The 24111-nt window shown below is 56.1% G+C and overlaps 1 protein-coding gene across 1 annotated transcript; it reads right to left on the minus strand.

Moving 5' to 3' along the window:
* Window positions 1-13260: 13260 nt before the first annotated feature.
* LOC115517823 (ADP-ribosylation factor GTPase-activating protein 3-like) lies at window positions 13261-23780 on the minus strand. Its single transcript, XM_030320843.2, has 4 exons — window positions 23574-23780; window positions 22584-22674; window positions 15690-15811; window positions 13261-14334 (listed from the first exon to the last, which is right to left on the minus strand). Exons 1-4 carry the CDS (start codon window positions 23763-23765, stop codon window positions 14317-14319), a joined length of 423 nt encoding a protein of 140 aa, XP_030176703.1. The 5' UTR covers window positions 23766-23780; the 3' UTR covers window positions 13261-14316.
* Window positions 23781-24111: the final 331 nt, after the last annotated feature.

Genomic DNA, 24111 nt, shown 5'->3' on the forward strand with positions numbered 1-24111 from the left:
GGGGCAGAGAGAGAGAGAGACACAGAATCGGAAACAGGCTCCAGGCTCTGAGCCATCAGCCCAGAGCCTGACGCGGGGCTCGAACTCACGGACCGCAAGATCGTGACCTGGCTGAAGTCGGACGCTTAACCGACTGCGCCACCCAGGCGCCCCTCAAAAACTTACTTTAAAAGAGGAACGGTGGGGCGCCCGGGCGGCTCAGCCAGTGAAGCGTCCGACTTTGGCTCGGGTGTTCGAGCCCCGCATCGGGCTCTCTGCTGTCAGCACAGAGCCCGCTTCAGATCTTCTGTCCCCTTCTCTCTCTGCCCCTCCCTCGCTTGCACTCTCTGTGTCTCTCAAAATAAATAAATAAACTTAAAAAATAAAAATACGATTTTTGGAAAACAACTTCAAATCCTTGTCCCCCGGTGAGGCGAGGTGGGGGGGGGGGGGGGGGGGGCGGGCGGAGCTGACGGGGTGGACAGTCTTGTCCGAAATGCATCTGTATCGTCTGTAGGCTGCATGTTAAGTCTACTTAGATCATATTATTCCCAGAATCTTGGAAAATCCCCCTAACCTGGAAAATCCCATAGGCCCTTGGGGTTGACTTGTGGCCTGTGATAGTCAGTTTTACGTCAACGTGGCAGGACTATTGTCCCAGTTATTTAATTAAACACTAATGCACCTGTTGCTGGGAAGGTAGTTTGTAGATGTGATTAACGCCAGCAATCAGTTGGCTTATGTAAAGGAGATTATCCTGGATGAAGTGGGGATTCTTGATTCTATCAACTGAGAGGTCTTTTTTTTTTTTAATTTTTTTTAATGTTATTCATTTTTGAGAGACAGAGAGAGACAGAGCATGAGCGGGGAAGGGGCAGAGAGAGAGGGAGACACAGAATCCGAAGCCGGCTCCAGGCTCCGAGCTGTCAGCACACAGCCCGACGTGGGGCTCGAACTCACAAACGGTGAGATCATGACCTGAGCGGAAGTCGGATGCTTAACCAACTGAGCCACCCAGGCGCCCCTCAACTGAGAGGTCTTAAGAACCAAAGTAAGGTTCCAGAAGGAAGAAGAAACCAGCGCACGAGGGCTCCTGCTCGCCCTTCCTGGGGGCCTGCCCTATGGGTTCCAGACCTTGACTCACACGGGGCCTCTGGGGGTTCAGGTCATATCTGGCTCAGAAGCTGGGGACGGTTCCCAGGAGACTGCCTGCGGTGTGGCCCCAGATGCTATACTGACCACACGTCACCCGCCTGGCCTGTGGGTGTTTCGGGCCCGCAGACTCCTAAGTCTCTCTGGTGGGTTTCTTCACGCTCTGCCACAGTATTTAGATATAGCTAATAATTTGCATGGTTGATGTAATCCTCGGCCTGGTAAACAAAACAAAGGGTAGCGGTAATGTGGCCAGAAGTAGAGGGCCGGTGCTTCCGGAGTCCCGGCTTCACAGCCGTGTGCTGTGGGCAAGTCACTTGACCTCATCTGGGACTCTGGTAAAACGCCACCCCGAACACTCATTCTAAGCATCCCACGAGTCTGAACATATAAGGCGCTTAAAATAATGCACGACACACAGGAGGTTGAGTCCCTGCCAAACGCTAGCGAAAATCTCATGATTTTGGTTGGATTGTAACAGATTATTCGGGAAAGAGCCAGAACTGTCAGCGACCGAGCTGTTCGTACCACACTTCTATCTTCGAGACGTCTCCTCGCTTGTCTTTCCGTGAAAATGGCGACACTTGGCCACAAAACAGACCCGTGCAAAACGACATACTATCAAGACACGCCATGCTCTCAAATCAGTTGGCATCAGGGAAATGGCTTTTTTTACTGGAATTAACTGTGTCGGGAAGAAAAAAAGGAAAAAGGATCCCACCCCAAGTTCCCAGAGTTCCTGAGTGAGGCTCGCACCTGCCCGTGGAAATCCAGTTCTATAACAGGCGCCGTTTCAGCTGCTATAAAAAGACGCATCATGGCCGGCTTACCGTTTGGTTCCTTGTGTTTCGCCACCTCCCTCCCCACCGAAGCAAGGGGAGGAGGGCACCGTTGAGCCCCCAGAGGCCTCTGCGAGACCTGGAAACACGGAAAGACGTTTGTGCACAACCCTCTCATTCCACGTGTGTTTGGTGCTTCCTCAAAGCTGGTGTTAATGAGGCTTTTCCTCTTTTGAAGCCGAGGGGGCAGTTCACACACACACACACACACACACACACACCCCATCTCTTTTCCTGAGCCTGGGTTCTCAGTGACACCAGAAGCACCAAGCACTTCTCACTCATCTACAAACTGTCGGACCAAGGCCGAAAATGGAGACGTCGGTGGTTTTGCCCAAACGACAAAAATGTCTACTAGACCCCTCGCGTGGTCTTTCTTATCATCCCCCCCAGGATGTAGCTGATATTCTGTGACCTCCAACCCTGTGGATCAGGGAATTCGTTCTTGCAGAACGGAATACCTGAGTCTGTCTGGGGCAGTGTACTTGTGTCCTGGGGCCGCCGTCACAGCACCACAGGCTGGGCACTTAAGCACCAGAAATTCATGCTCTTCCGGTTCTGGAGGCCAGAAGCCCGACATCAGGGTAGGTTTCTTCTGATGGCTTTGGCTTGTAGACGGCCATCTTCTCCCTGACCTCTGTGTGTGTCTGTGCCCTGATGTCTTCTAACGTCCCCAGTCATACTGATTAAGGCCCACCCCCCACTGACCTTGTTTTAACGTGATTACCTCTTTGAAGACCCTATCTCCAAATACAATCGCCTTCTGAGGATTCCAACTTGTGAATCTGGGTGGAGGGGTCACAATTTAGCCCCAAGGTTTTCCTACCCTCTCAGATCTGTTTCTGGTGGAATATGCTGGAACGTGCGATGGTGCCTCTATAGTTTGGATATCTCTTCTGCTTTTAGCCATCAAAATTGATCCGTTCTGAAGTGGAAAGAATGATTTTTCTGCTAGTTCCAGAAATAGCACCCGGGGGTGTACCTGGAGAAGCCATGGTGCCATCTTCAAAAACGAGCTGCCACCCGTCCTGGCAAAGCTTCATCAGCCACTGCGCTGGGAGGCAGGACCGGAAGCATCCAAGAAAATTGGCGTCTACTCCCCATTGTCAGCCCATCAGCCTCTGCCTTTTCCAGATGCTTTGTGGAAGCATCACACCTGCGGATTTGCTGCCCAGAACCTGCAGACGACTGGGTTTGCACGGTTCTGCTCCCGTGTTTACAGTTACCTCATCACTCGGAGTTCTAGAATTTATATGTCTCATTGCACCCCCACGGTTAGGCCCGAGTGAGTCACTTTGAGCCATGGATTCCAGCTCTGAGCTGGAGGGATATAATGCAATACTATAGTAATAAAGAAAATGCAAACTTAACACATGTAAACTCTAACAGGCAAATAATATGCAAATACATCAGGCTGAGGTGAACGGGCCAGGACAGTCCTTGTCGCTCACCTGCAGCCTTTAGGACAATGATTTTTTTTTTTTTTTTAACGTTTTATTTTTGAGACAGGGAGAGACAGAGCATGAACAGGGGAGGGGCAGAGAGAGAGGGAGACACAGAATCTGAAACAGGCTCCAGGCTCTGAGCCGTCAGCACAGAGCCCGACGCGGGGCTCGAACTCACAGACCGTGAGATCATGACCTGAGCCGAAGTCGGCCACCTAACCGACTGAGCCACCCAGGCGCCCCGAGGACAATGATTATTAAGAGCACCGGGGAGATTTCTGCAAAATCATCATTATCAGCCTTGCATCACACATTGTTGAAATTTATGTCACCAATGTGTGCTGTTCTTTTCTCTACCGGCGCAAACTCCTCGGGGTCTCAGACAGACATCTGGGTACTGCCCAGACTCAACTTGCAGAAACGCCTTGCCCTGGGGATGGGAAGAAGCGATCCAGTGTGGTCTCCGCCTCCGAGGCCTTACCATCTCGCAAAAAGGCTTGCGGCTCTGCACAAGAGAGTTTGTAAAGACAAAGGAGAGGCCCACACGGGCCAGCCAGGCTTTGGCATGCGGGGACCGGGGCTCTGATCCCGGCTCCACCACTTTACCGGCTATGCCATCCCATACCCGGTGCAAGCCTTGGTTTTCTGCATCTGCGAATTGACGGTGAGAATATTTTATGGGGGTTAAAGTCTCTGCACAAAGTAGACGCTCAGGCAATGTGCCCCCTCCCTCAGGAGGGCACCCCCCAATCTGCTGTCCCGAACCCTCCCCCTTCTTACCAAGGCAACCCCTACCCACCCAACTGTGTGGTTCCCACAGCGCCCCAGTCCTTATAGTACACAACCCTCCGACCACTCCTGATTGGTCGGGGGGCGGGTCCCTGGCTGGAGCAAAGCCAATCAGAGCCCTTTCTTGGGAGTCTGCACCAGCCTGGAGCCAGTAGGGCTCCTGGCCGAGGCGGAGGCCGGAAGTCACGTCCAAGAGCTGCTGGCCCTGCTGCTCTTGCCGCTGCGGGCAACGGTCTGCAGTGGTGGAACTAGGGCCGGGCGCCCTTGCTGGTGCTCCTGCTTCCCGCCGTCTCTGAGGCCAGGTGCATCTCCGTCCTCCACCAGCATCGGATTCACTCCCCAACCCCTCCATCGGGTCCGCTGGAACCCCCATGGCAGCCTCTGTCTCATGCACCTCCACCTCCCAGGCCACCCTCGCACCTGTCAGTCTTTCCTCCCCAAGCTTTGCTGAATAATGGTTTTCCAGGAGATTCACCAGGGGAGGTGCCTCCCGTGCACGGTCCTCCTGTTTGATCTTCCCGTCTTTCCAGACCCTACCCTGCCCCTGCCCACACACACCCGGGGCTCTCCCCCCACCACTCTAGACCCTCCTCTTTTAAATTTTAATTTATTTTATTTTAGAGAGAGCGAGTGGCGCACCACTGGGGAGGAGGGGCAGAGAGAGACAGGGAGAGAGAGAGAGAGAGAGAGAGAGAGAGAGATCCTAAGCAGGGTCCCCATGTCGTGCAGAGCCGACATAGGGCTGGATCCCACCACCCTGCGATCGTGACCTGAGCTGAAATTTAAGAGTCAGGCACTCTAGGGGCGCCTGGGTGGCCGCAGTCGGTTAAGCGTCGACTTCAGCCAGGTACCACGACTATCGCGGTCCGATGAGTTCGAGCCCGCGTCGGGCTCTGGGCTGATGGGCTCGGAGGCCTGGAGCACATTAGATTTCCGGGATTCTGGTCTCCCCTCTCTCTCTGCCCCTACCCCCCGTTCATGCTGCTCTGTCTCGTCCCAAAATAAATAAACGTTTGAAAAAAAAAAATGTAAAAAAAAAAAAAAGAGTCAGGCACTCAACCCAGCGGAGCCACCCAGGCAACCTCCCAGACCCTCCTCTTTGCACGTCTGCAAGCAGGAATCCAGCTGCACAAATACTGAAACCAGGCTGAGTTCCCCCCCGACGGTGACCGGCCCCTGTGCCTTGCAAACAGGAACCTGGCTTCTCTCTTCACCAGATGCCCCACCCTGGAGGAATTTGGGACTCTCCACCCAGAGAGACCGTGCGGTGTGCTTGCGGGCACCAGAAACTTCTCTGATCTGAGGCCCAGCCCGCACCCACCTCCCCCCCACCCCCCCGCCCCCCAATAGCTGGGGCTGTGCTTTCTGCTGAACCTGTCTGGGCAGGTTGGTGGCAGGAAGGGGCCCAGCCTGGCAGCCCAGTCTCTGGGGAACCTCTAGGGACTGTGGCATTTGTTTCTGTTGGGGCCAGTCTCCCCGGAGTCTTTGACCCCCACGCTCTGGACCCTTGGGCCCTCCCTTGGCTCCTGAAAGGCAGGTCGCAGGGTGAGGCCTCGTACGTCATGCCCAGCCTTGCACGATGAATGGACTAAGTCAGCGTGCCCTCCTCCAAGGCCTGGGAAGCCCTCTTTGTCCCTGAATTTGTCTTCCGCCTGCCAGGGCCCCGGAGCACTCGGCTGGTGGTGCCTGGGTGGGCCGTGGCCAAGCTCTGCCCACGGGAAGAAGCTCAGGTTGAGAGTTCTGACGGCGGGGGCCAGTCCGCAGGGCCGCCTCACTGCCACCCGGGACCGCTCCCACCACACCCCTGAAATGTGGGGCTTGTTCTCACACAATAGCCCACTGCGTCTTGCTCCTTTTCTAAGTTAGCCTCACTGACAATGGGAAGTTTAGAAGGGGGTAGTCTCTCCGGGTCTCTGAAAAAGTCCCCGGTTTCCTAGGGACATTTCTCTCTAAACTGCTGTCCCCTGGCCACCTCCTCCCAGGGCCGATTTCTCCACCCTGGCCCCCCACCCCCATCACACTTTGGGGCTAGCTGCAGCTTTCTCTGGTCTCAGAGAAATCATGATTCTCAGCAATCGCCCCCAACACACGGCCTGTCCCTATTGAGAACTGTTGGGCATTGGGCCCCTGGGACGTGACTTCATGACTTGAGCCCCCAGTCCTTCCTGGTGATCTGTCACCAGTGTACCTCTGGGCCCTGTCATGTGGGGACATTTGGGGGGCTTAGTTCTAAAGGTGACCGAGGCCTCCCCTCCTCGCTCTGTTCGGCCTCTGAGACCCGCCTGAGGGCCAGTCAGAGGCTCCGAGGCTCAGCCGGGTGGGGCTGCCTTTCAGGGGCCTCGGTGAGGGCCTGAGTCATCGACCCAAGCATGTCTCCTGTCCACCTATCTACAGTCTGCCAGAGTTTGACTTAAGACGTGTGGTTATTCTGGCTTAAACTCAGCCCACGATTTTACAGGAAAGTTCCTTGAACTTCCTTGACCAAGTGATTTCACACAGCGCTGGGCCAGAGGAGCAATTATGCAAAATCCACGAAACTTGAACCTTGTGACCAAGCCCTCGGAGGTGCCCCGAGAAGGCACGCACAACAATTCTTTTGTAAAATTTGAGGAAGTGACACATTCCTGTTGCAAGTGGTTCCGACCGCCATGTTTTTCCACCCTGACTGACCCCACGCCCTTCCCCATCTCTCCCTGGGTGTGGGCACCGGGCTGGCTTTGGTGTGGGCACAGTGTTTTGATAGTCCAGCTACAGAGAAGTTGAGTCCAGGGTGTATAACGGTTTGGGTCGAGTGGAATACTTTCATGGGGTTTGCACTCGTCACTCTGTCCCCGCCACCCAAATAGTGTCCTCTGGGCAATAGGATGGTGTCCCCCAGGCCGAGCCCAGAGGACATACGGGTAACGGGGGAAATGTACAACTGTCAGCAACATGCGACGTGCGGTGTTCAGCAAAGGTTGAAATGTACAGAGTCAGAAGCTAGTTGCCGGAACATTCTCCCAAACGCCAGGCAGGTCAAAGTGTATGCAGGGAATTAAGTTGTCACCAATGCCTGGTCAAAACTATCTATAACTTATAAAGTCTTCTATTTATTGTTTAATATTTATCTTTGAAAGAGAGGGAGGGACAGCGTGGGCAAGGGAGGGGCAGAGAGAGAGGGAGACACAGAATCCGAAGCAGGCTCCGGGCTCCGAGCTGTCGGCACAGAGCCCGACGCAGAGCTCAGACTCACGGATCGAGAGATCAAGACCTGAGCCGAGTCGGACACTACTTGACTGAGCCACCCAGGGGCCCCAATACCTCATTTTATAGTCACAGCTTTGCATCTTTTTTTCTCATAAAGAGGCATCCGAACAGTCCCCTTCCTGTCCCGCTGCCCCCCTTCCTGCAGGGCACTGCCGGTCTGGAGTAGCTGTCACCGTTGCCCTAGAGATGCAAGGGTGTGTGGGACCCTCCAGGGTCACGGGGGGGGGGGTCTCTGCCCATCTTGTTGACGGTCACAGGGCGGGTCTGCTTTTGGCTCACCGCCAAGGGGCTTGATTTAATGCACGATCCAGCCGAGCACTGCCCGGGAGCTCAGGAGCCCCAAGGAGCCCCTGAATGTAACCAGGCTTAACGAGGCCCAGGGTGGGCAACCTCACCCTCCGCCCTCCCCTGGCTTCCCCCCCCCCCACCCGGCTGCATGACTCACTTCCTGCCAGAGACGCAGGGTGGGGACGTGGCGGGTAAGGCCCCGAATCACACTCCACGACTTGCCAGCGGCCTGGCCCGGGCACCTGCCTCCCCGTGCCTCAGTTTCCCTGTGTATAAAGGCAGGTGGTACTGTGCCTGCCACGCAGACCTCTAGAGGAGGGGCTGAATTAATAGTGTCTGGTGCCCGGCAAGCCCTGTCAAAGCTCGACGGAAAGTCCTGGACGCCTGCCAGCTCCTCCCTGAGAGCACGCGTGCGCCGCGGTGGGACTTCTCCTGGGCAGATGCGGGGACGGGGCCTCCTGTCACACACCACCCTGCCAGGCCCTCCGGGTCTCTCTGCCCACCCCGATCTCCTGTGAAGCCTGTGGCCTGCCTTCCTCTCCCGCCTTCGCTCACGTTCTTCCTCGGTTTCCCTCTGAAGGCCGTTCTTGCCCCCACCCCCACTCTCTGACCGGGGGCTCAGGCCCCCAGGGGCCCTGCCGCTGTCACATACAAGGAATCCAAGTTCCAGTCCTGCATTTCATGCCCCCGCCCCCCACCCCCCAGCCCCATGATCTGACCTAGCCACACAGCTGCTCGGCCGTGAGAGGCCACGGAAAACAGAAGTTTTCCTCGGAAAAACCGGGAGACCCGTGTTCAAGTCTTAAGCCTGGATGAGGCCTTGTTCTGTAGGCTTCCTTTTGGTTTGTGGAACAAGATGGGGTGGGGGCGGGGGAGACACACATTTCTCCTGGGTCCTGACGGGTGGCGGGAGGGCGAACCTGGACAGGGTGGGAGGCTTTGAGGCACCTGCTGTCTTGTTTCAGGCGTGGGTTCGGCCCAGTTATGGGAGGAAGCCCAGGGCACGATGGGTCCCGTCTAGGAGCCAGCGAGGCCGAGCCCGGTGCCCGGCAAGTGACCAGGAGGGGCAGGGAGGCCTCGGGGGCTCTGGCTGGGTCAAGGAGGAGGTCTGGGCACAGCGTGACTGAGCAAGCCCCTTCCTTAATATCTCTGAACCTCGGTCTCCTCCTCTATTAGACGCAAACGTCAACCCTGCCTCTTCTGAAGGACTGAGGTTAAACCCCCTGATTCTGTGCGCAGAGCGTTGACACTGGGGCAGAGTTGTGTTGTTGGGTACCTCGTGTCCCTGTCCGTGTCCTTTTTTTCTTGGAAATGCCCTTGAATCGTTTCTGTGATGATTTCCTTCCCTCTGTTCTCTCTGTTCTCTCTTTCTGAACCCGCTTATTCGGAGGTCAGCCCCCGGCATGTTCCCTGATGTCCCGAGCTTCTTTAAAAAAATTTAAAAAAAATTTTTTTTCAATGTTTATTATTTTTGAGAGACAGAGAGCAAGCAGGGAAGGGGCTGAGAGAGAGGGAGACACAGAATCCGAAGCAGGCTCCAGGCTCTGAGCTGTCAGCTCAGAGCTCAGGGCTCGAACTCACGCGTCGCGAGATCACGACCTGAGCCGAAGTCAGTCGCCTAACCAACTGAGCCACCCAGGCACCCCTCACCAGTCTGCTTTTACGGCATCCCAGCCAGAGAGCCTAGGAGGGTAGAAGGAAAAAGAACTTCCTTCCCTCCACTTACTACACCGGAGCCAGAGAGGAGGTCTCTGGGCCATGCTTGGGCCTCTCAGACCTGCCCCTCAAAAGCCTGAGGAACGTGAGGGTGTGAGCAGGACAGAGGTCCGAATGGTGAATGCACTCGGGGGACAGAATCGGGCCCTGGGAGCCTGCTGGACCAACTATTGGTCACATGCTCTGAGGGCTCCTTCCTGGTGGAGGTGACAACCGCGGAAAGGCCCGGAGGAGACCCAGAGCCTGGCTGCCCCGGGACTGTGAGAGGCACGGGGGCCGAGACCCACGGTCCCTGGACAACACCGAGGAGTATAGGACTCAGAGGGGAAAAGAGCGCCGGGTGGTCTTGGGTGGGAAGACGGGAGCCCTGAGTTGTTACAGGGCCAAGAGGGGGGTGGCTGGGGGCCGGCCGGAGGAGGGGCCCTTGGGCTGTGCAGTGCTCCTGGCCAGAGACAGCAGGAGCTCCTGTCAAGTGGGTCAAGCGGAGGCCATGGGGCTGGGGACACTCAGGAAGTAGGCTCCACAGACCCACGGGCTGCTGGCACAAAGTGGGAGCAGCGGGCAGGTGCAGGCAGGTGCGGGCAGGTGCTGCCTGTCACGGGTGTCCTTGGAGGACCAGGTGGGGGGGAGGTGAGGGAGGAGGCTGCCTGCATTGTTGGGGCTCGAGGGAGGGGTGCCATAAGTACATCCAGAGCCAAACTGGAATGCCTCAGTATCGGCCTAAACTCAGACTGAGCCCCGGGTGCCGAGCAAACGCACGCCCTCCCTCCCTCAGCAGTGCCCCGGGCCGTCTGCACCTGCTGGGGCACAGCCCCGGGGGACACGCCAGCACTCACACCCACTGTGTGTGCTGCAGACAAGGGTGCAGCTAACTGGGCGACGGTAAGGTCAGAGGGTGACAGGGAGGAACTGAGGGCGTAGGCGCCTGAGGTGGTGTCCCGTGGGGAGGAGGTAGAATCAGGGCCTCGGGACACAGCTGGCAAACTCAGCAGGGCTCACCTCCGCCCCAAACCCAGGTTCGGGGCAGGGGGCGGGGGTGGACAGGCGCAGGAGAGGGAGAAGCACAGACAGGGGGAGGGAGATCAGGCGCCGGAAGCCTGTTTGCAAAACCAGCAAGTCCCCTGGCGTCTGCTCCCTCGCCGTCCCTGTCTCCGTCCGTCTGTCCATCCATCTGTCCGTGCCAGGCCTACGGCCGGTGTTCCTGCCACGGTGCTCTTGTTTCAGGTGAGACAAATGACCCGGACAAGCAGAATGATAAGAACTACAAACAGGAAAATGGACCGGGAGTGGAAAGAAAGGGAGGAAGCCTGTGTGTGCCTTTGTAAACCGATCACAGGACGCAGAGCAAACACGGGTACCTGAGCCTCGTAGCCACAGAGATGCGCAGTTTGCAGGGGGTGGGGGAGGGGGAGGAAGGCCGGTGACCCCACATCCCAAGGGCCGGAGTAGCTGGTTGGGGGGGGGGGGAGGCGGGTCCTCAGTGTCTGACCCTGGAGGTCACAGTCACCCGGGGTCCCAGACCTGATTCCTCATCTGGCCTCAACGCCACTGGCCACCATGCATTCTGGGGGTTTTGTCACCCCTCCGCACCTTAGCAGCTGGGCTCCTGGCGCTCTCTGCGGGCCTTGGGAGCCGGGTGTGGGCAGGGAAAGGGCTGGGAACAAACCAGAATGGGTGACGGCGGAAGAGATGGCCTAACACAGTAGTGCCAGGGGTTAAAGGGCAGCCTGTCCCCCCCCCCCTGGGGGTGGGGCTGGCAGGACAAAATTCCCCCATTCAAATTGTGCGAGAGACACCGTTCTAGGCACCAGGGAATCAGCGAGCAGGCCCTCAGCAACCTGCCCTCAGGACGCTGATGTTTCTACAGAGCTAGGAAGGCAAATGGGCAGGAAACACACAGCAGAGGAGGGAGTGGCAAGAAGGCAAACCTTCCGGGAAGGAGCAGAAAGCAGGATGGGGGATAAGAAGTGCCCGGGCTTGGGCTGCAGTTTTCAAATGGGAGATCAGGGTCATGGAGAAGGTGACTTTTGAGCACAGACTGCACTTGGGGTAAGAGATCTAGGGGTAAGGTCTTGGGGCGGGAGAAAGGGGCACAGTGGGTTGGCAGGGGGAGCGCAGGGAGGGGCCAGGGGAGAGGACCCGGGCTTGTGCTCTGGGATGGGCGGACGACCAGCGAGCAGACCCGGCCCGCAGCGCGTCAGGCTCTAGGTGCGCCTGGGGGTGGGGCCGCGGAATTCCGGGCGGGAGGTCACCTCTGACCGCCGGCTTTGCAGGCTGAGCGCCTAGAAGGGCGAGGAGGACACGGCGGGCAGGGCAGGGGTGCCGAGCTCACTCGTGCGGGCGGGGGTTGGTGGAAGCCGAGCGGCCGAGGCCGGGCTCCCGGGCCCAGCAGGTGGAGCTCCGCGCCCGGCGCCTCCTCGCCCTCCCGGGAGCCCGTGGGTCTCCGCCCCGCGGGGAGGGAAACCAATCGGGGCCCAATCGGGGCCGCACCCACAGCTCGGTTCACATCTAGTTCCCAGCCGCTCTCCAGGGTGATTAAATAATTCTGCATTTCCAAGGAGAATTTGTTCTGGTAAACGCTTTGTAAAACTAGCCCCGCCCCCTGGCTTTCTCAATTTCTCAGAAATATCATCCGGTCCTTACCGGCTTTGCTCCCAAGAATGAAAGCGCAATAAACCCCTTTTCCAGAGCACCACGGCTTAACCCCCCAGCCCAGGCTGGGCCGGTTTCCACCAGACCCTTGGATTGGCCTATTTCCATTTTCTTTTTTAATCCATAGGTCCAAAACATGTTTTGTTAGAACAGTTATTAACAACATCCTTACTATATACGAAGCACTCACACTGATAATGAAACAAAACAAACACCGAGGCCCAAGGATAAACGGGCCAGGAACACAAACAAAACCCCCCACGTGCAGCAGGAGGCACACCTGCACACGCACGATGCACACTCACACATGCTGGGGAAGGTGTCAGGCACTGAGATGTTTTCTCTGAATACCTGGGACAGGGGGTCCAGAAGGCCCTGAAAAGGTACCCAAGCCAGGCTGGGGGGGTGGGGCTGCAGAGGCCCTTCCTTGTGAGGAAGTTCAAGGAAAAGCCACTTTCAGAGCTAGAGCAAGCGAACCACCTTGGGCAGGAATCCAGGAGGATTTCCTGGATGTGGAATGAGCCCAGGCCCCAGCCTGGCTGGAGCAGGGCTAACCCAGTGTGGAAATTTCTTACAGACACTGTTAGGGACGGAATTGTGTCTTCCTGAAATTCGTGTGTGTAGGCCCTAACTCCCAATGTGACTCTACGTGGAGATGGGCCTTTAAGGAGGTAGTTAAGGTTAAGTGTGAGCATAGAAGGGTGGGGCCCAGATCCCACAGGAATGGTGCCCTTGTAAGGAGAGGAACAGAGCCCAGCCTCTGTATGAGGGCAGAGAAGAGAAGTGGCCTTCCACATGCCAGGGGGAGAGTTCTCTCCAGAAATCACCCCTGATGGCACCTTGGTCTTGGACTTCTGGTCTCCAGAGCCGTTAAGCCCCCGGACTGTAGTATCTTGTTACAGTAACACATTGGGCTCGGGACATGCCACTGTGCACATCCTCACTTTCAGCAAGGACACCCCACCTGCCACTGCCCTGGGGACAACACCTCAGTTAATGACAGCTGCACATCAGGCCCCAAATGTACATGAAAAACAGATCCATCTCTAATTATATCATAGTTCAAATGCATGTCAATGTTATATCATGAGCCCTGATTTACAAGATTCATTACAAAGGCTTTTGCAAAAAAAAAAAAAAAATAGGCAACACGATCTGCTGCAAGGGTTTATTATATTTAGAAGTCTACAAATTTGATCTTTTAAGAAAAATTCACAAAATATTCAGTTGAAACCACATTTCTGGTTCATCAGATTTCAAATATATTTTACTGTGCTGAACAATATATTCTAACGCTGTCTAAAACACAGCCAAATTATTTTTCTTTATTCATTTATACACATTCTGTAATTTTTTGAAAACCAAGATTAAGATAAAAAATATTAACAAAACTACCCAGTTACAACTACTGTTCTCCCATGTACTGAGATATTTCCTGTGGGTCTGTCTTCTTACCTTTTTCATTTAAAATTCTGTCCACTATGTCGGTTCGTAAACACACTCAGGAGATTCTCAGCTGACATCTCCCATAAATTCAAACAGCAACACCGTGTCAGAAGATTAATTCCCTTGGCAATGCAGAAGCTTAGCCTTGTTAAAAGTGCTCACTGTAAATTATTTTTGAATTTATAGATCATACAAAGGGACAGACGGCTTTAAACATTATTTTGAAATCACTGTAACATGTGGAAATACAAATGAAGCAACCTGCCAAATTAGACATTTTTGGTCTGTTGTTTTTATTCTTTGCTCCCTTTTGAATGAAACGTGTGTTGGTGAATTTGGTTTCCCCGGGCCTCTGGAGCATCACCGCTTGGGGTAGCCCTTAGCCCACAGGTCACACGGCACTGAGACCCCCCCTCCCCCAGTCCCGGAACGAAGGCTCTCAGCCCCCAGAGGTGGGAGAAGCCCTTGTCTCCAGACCCCCAGCTGCTGGAACCAGATTCCACAAAAAAGCAAGGCTACACATAGCTATGCCCAAAGGAGCGCATGGGCAGGAAGGAACACAAAACAGAAATTACAATAAAGCTTCTACTACATCAAAAATGAGAATTTCTCAAAGGAAATATTAGAAATCAGAAATGCATGTATACCATGTGAAAAAGCAGCAGAAAAATCTGCAAAACTGTCCGGTCTTCACTGCGGTCTGCGACGTGCTCACTGGTTCACGTCAAGAGGCCTTTCTGGAAACGCACGACCCCGCGTGGGTGCTAAGAACCGTAGCGATCCTGGCGAGAGAGAAGCAAGACGCACGTTTGCTCGCGCTCAGCACCGGTTTCTCCCTCTCACGCGCACCGAACGCTCAGCGTTCCCAAACTGACATCGCAGTGAACACAGAACACCGACTGTCTGGCATCTGGAACGTACGCCGCCCCCCCCCCCCCCCATCCCCTCAAAGAGCCCAGTAACTGGAAGGGGCGTGGCCACAGCCGGGGCTTCCTGATGCCGAGGTCAGTGTGGGCCGTGGACAGGAGGACATCCTGTCCCCGAGCCCCGCGGCCACCTGCGGCTCCCGCGCTGTGGGAGGGTCTGTGGGGAGGGGCGCAAAGCATCTGGTGGGGGTGGGGAGCCAAGTGGGGAGCCTCTCTCTGGGAGGCAGGTGTAACACAAGTGGAGTCTGGACCCTGAAATTCTGGCTCAGCTGAGCGATCCTGCAGAAGCAACTTAACCTCCGTACCTCCGATTCTGCATCTATAAAATAAAGGGGGATGACCTTCCCTAAAATGTGGATGTCACCTACGTGGAAGGACTGATGTGGGCTCAGCTGACCTCAGGGACATGACCAAAGGTTGTTCTCAACAGCCAAAACAGCAGGAACCTCTGGGCGGAGGGGGTTCTCTTCAGGGGGGGCCGCCCCACCCCCTCCCCAAGCGGGGAAGCCCCTTCAGAGGCACCAGAGGCCGCACTGATTAGGTCCTACCGCCCGTGGCCACGTTTTCGCATTAGTGGCAGCATCCTAGAACAACAGGACGTACGCCAGAAGGTTCACGAAATAAGCCTTAAGAGATGGCCTTCCGCCGTGGTACGCGAGGATGCCCCATCCTTGCCTTATTTCCGAGACCGAAATAGCACGTAAATCCCCAAATTAGGGAAGAGGTAAATAAATGTTCTGCATTTTCGCTCGACAGAAGGTAGCTTCTGAAGAATTACACAGAAATGCTCACAGCAGAGCACCACGGAGAATGTCAAATCATCTGTACAACCGGATCCTTTTGAGTTCTAAGAAGATGTGCATAGAAATCAAGAACTAAAATAAAATATGCCGAAAGAGTAACAGAAGCTGTCCTTGGGATCATGGGCAGTTTTTATTTTCTTCTTCCTATTTCTCCGTTCCAACACAGGAAAGAAGCGCAGCATACGATCAATTCCTGTAACAAATCCCTCTAGAGTCATCAACGAGAACATTTAAGCAAAAATAAAAGCCCAGTTTCTGGTTTTCATGACGCCCCGGGTTACACCGTAGCAAACATATAAATCAACGACAGGAAATCGAATTTGCCAGCAGGTGAAGAGCGGTCCAAGTTGCGTTTTCCACGCCGGAGCCGCCACCCCACTCCGTTCCTGTCACCCCCGGGGCACTGACCTGAATGGAAGTCATGACGCCGTTAGCGAAGACCGAGAGCTTTCCAGCAACGGATCGCACTCCCTGCTTAAACTGGGCCATGTCAGGCGCAGTGGGCAGCACGCTCGTGAGGTTGTAGCTTCCTGCACACAGAACAGATGCCGCTTGTCACCGGACCGTGGCGACAGGCGGCACAACCGGTGCCCAGGGCACTCCGTGACCTTAGAGGGCACGGAATCCCCTCCCCTCCCGCTTCCCGCTTCCCGCGAGCAGCAGCTGGGGGGAAGGGAGAAGAACCTTGCGGTGGGGTCAGGACCCTTTTCAGTGCCAGCCCCACCCTGAACTAGCTGTAAGACCCCGTACGAGAGCAGATGTCGTATTGGGTCTTGGGACCACCAGGGGTTCAAATACTGGCACTGTCTCTTCTAAGCTGTGTGTCTTTGGAGAGCTTTCTCACCCTCTCTGGGCTCCTGGTTCCTCCTCTGAACACAAGATCTGACAGGTAAATACTCAGTAAATGGCAGATGGGCGGACATCTCTAGGTTTTGAGTGCTCGACATCCCCCCCCCCCCCGCGCTTTTGGTACAAGCCCTCCTCCCTTCTCTTGGGGAGCCCCGTGGACTCCATCCAGAGGGGTGGGCGTGTGACCCAGGCCTGGCCGATCAGAGCCTTCCTGGGACTCCTGTATCTCTCAGGGAGAGGAGCCTTTGCTTGCTCTGGGGCTGCCGGTGGGGATAAGGCACCTCAGCGGCCGCTGTCTCTGTCACCCGCCACTCAGGGCAGGGGAAGCCTGCAGGACAGGAGAACGAGGTTCACTAGGGAGGGGAGCCAAACGCACAGGTGTCTCTCTGAGGCTTTTCTGACTCTGAGCCGGAGCCAAGCTCACCCCCCACCTTGCTTCCTGAGGCCAGAACCAGTGGGATTTCTTTGCTTCGGCTTTGGCGGCCGGCAGAAACATCAGCCTATTTCCACCAGTGCAAGTGAAGCGCATCGGCGGTATCGCACCTGAGCGGCGGCAGCTCCGGAGCAGACAGCCAGGGTTTCGGGCTGAGGCTCCGTCCCAGAGGTGTGACAGAAAGCTGGAGGGGCCCCGTGACGGTGAGCGAGCCCAAACCCTGCAGGCCCTAGGGTGCCAAGCCCAGCCACCCCCGCACGACCCAGCCGCACCCACCTGCCCCTTAAGCAACAGAAGCCAGTTCCCTTTCCAAGAAAAAACGGAATGGACGTGTTTATCTTTCCACACGGACGCCGCCCAGAAGGGACAGTGTGGATCCCCAGCACGGCTCCCGTGCCCACCATGCAGGGAGGGGCCGCCGGTGCGGGTTCCTCCCCTCTCTGCCTCCAGCTGACTTGTTATTCATTTTTAATTTTGTTTTTATTTCTTTCAAACATTTTATTTTGAGAGACAGAGCGTGAGCAGGGGAGGGGCAGAGAAAGAAGGAGACACAGAAGCTGAAGCGGGCTCCAGGCTCCGAGCCGTCAGCACAGAGCCCGACGCGGGGCTCGAACCCATGAGCTGAGACGATGACCTGAGCCGAAGTCGGATGCTCAACCGACTGAGCCACCCAGGCACCCCTCCAGCTGACTTTTTAAAGTTTTGCAGGCCTTGGCCAATAAAAGAGTGGAGGCCCAGCCTGGACGCTGGATCTGGGTTCAAATCCTAGCACAGCCGCTCACCAGTGTTGCTACTGGCCTGCAGATGGGTCTTCAGAGCAAACAGGAAGCTAGTATGAGATCCTGAGTGTGCAGAGGCAGGGTCACGGCTGCGCCACTACCTGGAGAGGTCCACAGTGGCTGGGTAGGTCTGGACCAGAGGTCACAGGAGGGACCTTAGCAGAAGCACCTCCACTTACAAGTTTCCAACTTGGGAAATTTTTTAAATTTTTTTTAATGTTTATTTAGTTTTGAGAAGCAGAGAGAGACAGCATGAGCAGGGGAGGGGCAGAGAAAGAGAGAGACACAGAATCTGACACAGGAGTCAGGCTGTGAGCTGTCAGCACAGAGCCCGACACGGGGCTCGAACCCACGAACCGCAAGATCGTGACCTGAGCCGGAGCTGGACGCTGAACCGACAAAGCCACCCTGGCGCCCCTCCAACTTGAGAAGCACTTAAAGAAGAGAGCACAGCTGAGGCGGGACAGCTCTGGGACCATGATCTCTCACCGACTAGGTACAGTCCCCAGGTGCCCTGAGATGGCGGCCCATCCCCTAGAGTCCTTCCTCTCCTCTCCTCCCCTTCTCTGTACAGAGCTCCCAAATTCTAACCCTTGCAACAAGGTGTGTTCAGGTGACAGGGTTCTGGCCAATGGGATGTAAGCCGAAGTGCCATCCAGGGCTGAGGCCTGCCCTTTTCCCTGCCTCTTCCCACTAGCCGGGATGCAGACGGGATGGCTAGGGCTGGAGCAACCATATTGGGCATGAGGTGAAGTATGGAGAGGAGATCATGAGCAACAAGAGGAGAAGGGCCTAGGTCCTTGGCATCTGGGAACATAGCACATGTCCTGAACTGCCTCCCCAGAGTCCCATGTAAGAGGGAAACGAACTCAGATCTGATTTAGCCTCTGTTATCGTGCACCTTTACTCCTTACTTAATCCTCACTATCCATCTAAGTCCTGGGAGTGTAAGCAGCCTGCCAACTCCGGAACAGGTGTCAGGTCTCTGGCAGGGAGGTGGCTTCCCGCCCTCTGCCTATAGGTCTGCTGCCTGCAAACCTGTGAAAGCTGATTGAAGGTCTCCCGGGTCTGTGAGGTCTCCCTCCTCCTCTCGTATCTGGGTGCCGTGTCTCCTTTGAGGGCCGCCCAGGGCAGCAGAGCCCCAGTGCGCTCACACTACACAATGGGCTCCAGGAAATGACGGCTCAAGCTGCTTCCTCAGGAAGAGGCTCCCTGACCTATGGTCTAGGTCAGGTGCCCGGTCTCCCTGCTATCTATCTGTCCCCATTACACCCCCGGCGGGCTTGGTGCTGAGGACATCATCACAAACCTGCTTTTCCAGAGCTTACTGCCTACTGGGGAAGGCAGACAATCAACCGATAACAGCACCGGGAGAGCTCGGCCAGCAGTTAGAGGCCACCGAGGCCGTCCAGGCACGAGTGGCTGCGGCCGAGCCGAAGCCGGTGGCAGTGGGGTGGGTGAGTCTGAGTGTCTCGAGGAGGCTTAGGGACCAACTGGCAGCGGGGGGCTGGGAAAGAGAGAAATTAAGGCTGATTCCCAGGTTTCTGGCTCAAGCAACCAAAAAGGTGGCAAGACAGAGACAGAGGCCCCGGAGTGTCCAGGGGGACGGGGCCAGCCGAGCCACGCCGCGTTACGTGGTTGGTGTGGAGGCCCTGTATCAGTCAGGAAGGCCAAGTGACACCGTGCTAGCACCTCACTGTGCCCGCCACGGGCCGGCAGGGGGTCCGCTTTGCACAGTCACCCGAGATGGGGACCCATGGGGCCGTCTCTCGGTGGAAGCCTCGGAGGCCACCTCCGCACAGAAGGAACCACGGCAATGTGCACACGGCGCCCGGCACTGGCCACGTGACATCACAGCCGGGGCAGGGGACGTTCCTGTTTGTGCTGGAAGGGGCACGAGCACAGTGAGGACCGTGGCTCCTGCGCTCAGCTGGCTGAGGGACCCGCTGACCGGCACCCCTGCTTCCAGGGCTCCGTCATTACCTGTCCATTCGTTCACTCAAAAGACGCATCCTGAGGGCTTTCCCCGTGCCAGGCATGCCAGCTGCCAGGGGACGGAGATGAAAACGGACAGGTCCTGTCCCCGAAGGGCTTAGGGTCCAGTCCGGGGGGGGGGGGGTCATCAGATGGCCTCTACCCTGGTGACAGCAGAGGATGCCCGGAGCGTGCACCCAGGGCTGGAGCAGGAAAACGCTGGGAACTGAGCCTGGAAAGGCCCATAGGAGCTGAGAGCCAAGCGGCAGGGAGCAAGGGCAGGATGTGAAACCTGGGCCGACCAGAGACTTCTGGGTAGAATCAGCCCGGAGAAGGGAGAAGGGGTAGCTGCAGGAGGTGGGAGGGTCGCTCTGCGGAAGCCCGAGGAGCCCAGGACGGTGCCCCGGCTCCTCAAACAATCGATTTTCAGTAGACGATCATGTACCCGTTTCCCTGAAATGGGGACGAAGGGAGAGAAGAAAGGGTTTCCAACATGACAGGAGTGACGAGTTTAATAACGAACAGATCACGGCAGTGACCTCTCTGCCACCCCGCACAGCAGCCCTGTGCCCAAGTGACGAGACTCCGGCCGGCGGCCGACTCCGGGTCGGCGACGCCACGGCGCGGCTGTGACAAACACATTCACTGCCTGACCAAACGAAATCACGTGGCTGCGGACTGAGGCCAGTGCTTGGAGATCTGCAGGCCCCGAAGAGGTCGCATGCCTGGACCGCGGGCCTGAGTAAGGAGGAAAGAAGAGAGCAGCCAAGGTGCCCTAAGGGGACAAAGCAAACAGGTGCACGGAGCAAACGAGCGAGTGGGGCCTAGGAGAGAAGGGTCTCAGCGTCTCTGGCCCTCCCGGTGGACGCGCTCAGATTCAAATAACCAGAGTCATTTTCTCAAAAGAAAAACCCCGAGGGGACAGACTGGGCTTGGAGCTTCTGCTCTCCCAAAGCTGCCTCTGTTCTGTCATTCAGTACCCTGAGTGGCTGCCTCCTGACACAGGACCCAGGTGATGGCAGTCCCACCTCCCCCAGCTGACCCTGCTCTGGGAGGGTGGCCACAGGGACCGGCGCTATGCCAGGCTGGCGGCGGGTGCCTATGTGTGTTTTTCATCTGGTCCTTCCGGTATCCTGAAAGGGAAGGGCCCTTGACAAATGTCCAGGCTGCTGGATTAAACACATCCCCAGGAAGCATTTTGTTTCACCAGGAGGCATTTCGAATCTGGAGTCATTCCCCAGTCCCCCCACCACAATGAAATTATAAAGTATACCATGATCTCCTCAATGACTGAGATTTCACAGATGGGAAAGCTTCTAAGATAAGAAACCCAGAAGAGTCTCTTAACCAGCTTTTGCTGTTTGCCGAAATGCACTCTTGACAAAAAGTAAATATTTAATAAGAGTTGTTCAATGCACTTACACTTATGGTCGTTACCGAAGGCAACTTTTATGACGCGCTTGATGGAAGATGCCGAACGCGGGTGACCACGGTCTGAGCCGTGGGCTTGGATGGAGGAGGGAGCATGAAGGCCGGCGGGGGGGGGGGGCACCCTTTCTGTGACCCTGAGTTTGGGACCCACACAGGGCCCAAACAATTAAAGAACCTTTGTTCTCTGAAAGGGGACAGGAAAGCATACATGGGCCGGCCACAATTTTCCTTCAACAATTGGAAAGAGTTTTCATTTGATCTCCAAATGTTTTTTTTTCCTTTTTTAAACAAACAGGGGTTCAGAGTGAAACTTCCAACAACCTGAATTACAAAATCACACACAGCTGGTTGCGGGGGGGACGACTTTCAACACCTGAGGTTCTGAGGGGCTGACCTGATACCCTTTTGGGGTGGGGGAGGCGGGGCTGTGGGAATGCTCCCCTGCTCCCCTCCGAAGGGCGCAGGGCCAGCACCCCTCCACCTGGGAAGGCGGCCACAAGAGGAAGTCCCGACAAGAGATAAGAATACAAGTCCAGGAGCCACCCTGCCCCACCCGGACTCGGTGCAGAAGGCAGCCCAGAGAGCGGCCCGAGAGCCGCAGCCCCACCGAGCACCCCTGCCTGGTGGGCTCTCTGCAGCAGCTGAGGCCCTGGCCCCCACCTGCCCCTGGGGCCCTGCATCCCCTGGGTGGAGAGCTCCTTCCCACGGCAGCAAGCAGCCTGGTGTGCTTACTGAACCTGAGGGCCACAGTGGATCTTCCAGCATCCCCCACACCCCAGCACTGAAGGTTCCAGGCACTCGGGTCTGTCCCACGACCTTCTCTCTTGAGGCTGTTCCTCGCTGTACTCAGAAAACAGTTGTTCTCTGCAGCTGCCCATGCTGGTCACCTGTGCCCAGGCCTGGCTCCTCCAGGTTTGGGGACGAGGGGGAGCAGGTGGTCCTGGGCCTGGAGCATTTGGCTCTGGAGGTCCCCTCCCCCTGGGCTCTCCCGCCGAGTGGGTTCCTGAAGTGACTTCAGAGGACACCGCTCCTTTAATGCGAGCTGTGACGAAGGAAGAACACACAGCCTTCCCGTCACCTTTGGCCAGGCTGAGGCCTGGGTAGGACTCAGTCATGGCTCAGGGACCCAGAGGCACAAGCAGAGACCGGCTCGGCTCTAGACGTCCAGGATGGGCCCATGCTCTGAGGTGCACTCCCTGGGGCTCCCCGACATCTCTCGTCCCTGGGGTCTGCACCCTAAGAGGGCTGGGGAGACAGGAGATTCCTCTGCACCTGCCTGTTTCCACAGCCACATTCTGCCTTCCCTCGAAGACTGAGCCTGGTGAAGTCCCCTGTTCTACCTGCCTCTGTCTCCCCTGGGTGCCAGGCACCCAGGTGGCACTTCACACATAGCACCTCAAGCCTCAGTGCCACCTTGCGCGGGATGTAGTATCTACCCGCTTCACAGAGCAGGAGTGTGGGAAGACTGGAAAATGACATGAAACACTCAAGGTCTCAGGCAGGGAGCGGTCAGTGACAGCTAGGAGCCCAGGGCCGTCGACCCGCGGGGCTGTGATACCACACAAATCGGACACGGCCTTTGCACTGGACCAGGAAACACGTTCCAGGAAGATGACTTCTCTGGCAACCCGGGGACGTCGCTTAAATGTCCTGACCCGGTCTCCTCACACGCCAGGCCTGAAACGGTAACTTCTGCTCTGTTCACAGAGGGGGTAAGAGCATCACGTGACGGTTGCGGATGATCTTGGAAAAGTAAAAAGTTCTATGCAGAGAAAACGTACTCACGCCGTAGACACGACGGGCACCAACTTTGTTGGCAGCCCCGCCCCCCCATACCTGCCGTCTGCTTCCTCTGCTCATCAAACAGATCCGCTGAGCTTATGGAGGAACTCGCCGAAAGCCTCTCCAGCCGAGCCCTGGTTTCACACTAGAGAAGACAAGGAATAGGAAACATCAGGCTCCAAAGGCTGTGAGCAATTCTGCAAAAAGAATCAGCGAGGAGCTGTCACTTCACAGCTGCTCAGGGCAGGGGAACCAGAGAGCAGCAGGGCACCTCTGTCGCGGCGCTGTGCCCGCCAGCGGCCAGCAGAGGCCACTGCACGGCTGCCCACATCGGCTCTGCTCCGTGACTTTCAAAGTAGACTTAAATGTTGCCAGCTTTAAAATAAGGCAGCTTTTAGGGGGTGGGAAGAGCAAGTGGTAACTCTAAGCTCCCGAAGTGCCGGGCAAAGCTCTGTTGCTACGAAACAGACTCAGTGCCTTTAGGAAGCAGCTCCCTGTGTCGCCCAAGAAACCTGGCAGTGACGCGCGCCTCCGAGAGCTTTGGCAAAAGCACACCAGCACCCCGACATCAGAAAAAACCTTAGGCCTCTCCATTGCCGTATGATCCTTCTGTGTAGCAAGACTCCTCTAAGGCGAGAGGCAACAACCTGAAAATAAATATATATACCCTCCCCAAACATATCTATATACGCCATTTAACTTCATTAATAATAATTAAAAAGTTAAGTAAATTACAGCTGTATCAAAAATCGCCTGAAATTTTTTCCAAACATATTAAATAGATGTGTGTTCACAACACTGAGAAAGGAATCAGAGAAACATGAGACACGATCCCTACCTTCTAGCCTCTTCTCCAACTGGGGCAATGAGGGGGAGGAGTCAGGAGGACCTGGGTTTCAGTCCCGACTCCACCACCTTGGGCCCAGGGGCCTCTCACGGTCTGAGTCCCTCCCACTCTGCGCCTGTCACCTCCTCCCCTGGCTCCCAGGTCCCTGCTCGCTTCCTGCTCAATAGGGCTCACACACAAACTCTCTGGACACTTACATCAGCTTGGGCTTGTCTTCCAAAGTACATATCTGATGAAATGGCTTTGACATTGCCAAACTTCTTCTGGGCTTCATCTGTGTTCTCAACTGGCTCATAGTCTGGCTTACGGCGGGCAGTAGGTCTATCATTAAAAACAGGCAGGACAGGAGTGACGTCAGCAAGGCGGTGAAGTAGGGAGTTTTCTACCATCGTCCCCCTATAGAACACTGATTTTGACGATTGTCCACAGACAGGACGCAGGGGTGCAGCAGAGAGATTCCAACACACTGTTGGGAGTAAAATGATCCAAGACTGGGCACAAGAAAGAGGGTGAGAGGCACAGTTTCGCCTTCCCTGAGTCACCCCTCTCCGCGGGCGGCACAGCTCAGTACCAAGAGAGAGCCCCCTGGCCTGCAGTATCTCCCATGGGGGAAAGTGAGAGGCTGGTGAGTGGGAGCCCGACTTCCCCTGCCGGGTGGGACGCTGCAGAAAATGCCCCTTCTTTCCCACCCCATCCGGAGCACTGAGGTGATCTGCATGGCTTAGGGGCTGGGAG

The sequence above is a fragment of the Lynx canadensis genome, chromosome B4 (assembly GCF_007474595.2).
Source record: "Lynx canadensis isolate LIC74 chromosome B4, mLynCan4.pri.v2, whole genome shotgun sequence".
In the NCBI taxonomy this organism is placed as follows: Eukaryota; Metazoa; Chordata; class Mammalia; order Carnivora; family Felidae; genus Lynx; species Lynx canadensis.

Coding starts and splice junctions, on each gene's coding strand:
- LOC115517823 (XM_030320843.2), bottom strand. CDS start 23,765: ATGGTAGAAAACTCCCTACTTCACCGCCTTGCTGACGTCACTCCTGTC. Junction 22,675..23,573: donor GAAGACAAGCCCAAGCTGAT/GTAAGTGTCCAG, acceptor TGTCTTCTCTAG/TGTGAAACCAGGGCTCGGCT. Junction 15,812..22,583: donor GCAGAGGAAGCAGACGGCAG/GTATGGGGGGGC, acceptor TTCTGTGTGCAG/GAAGCTACAACCTCACGAGC.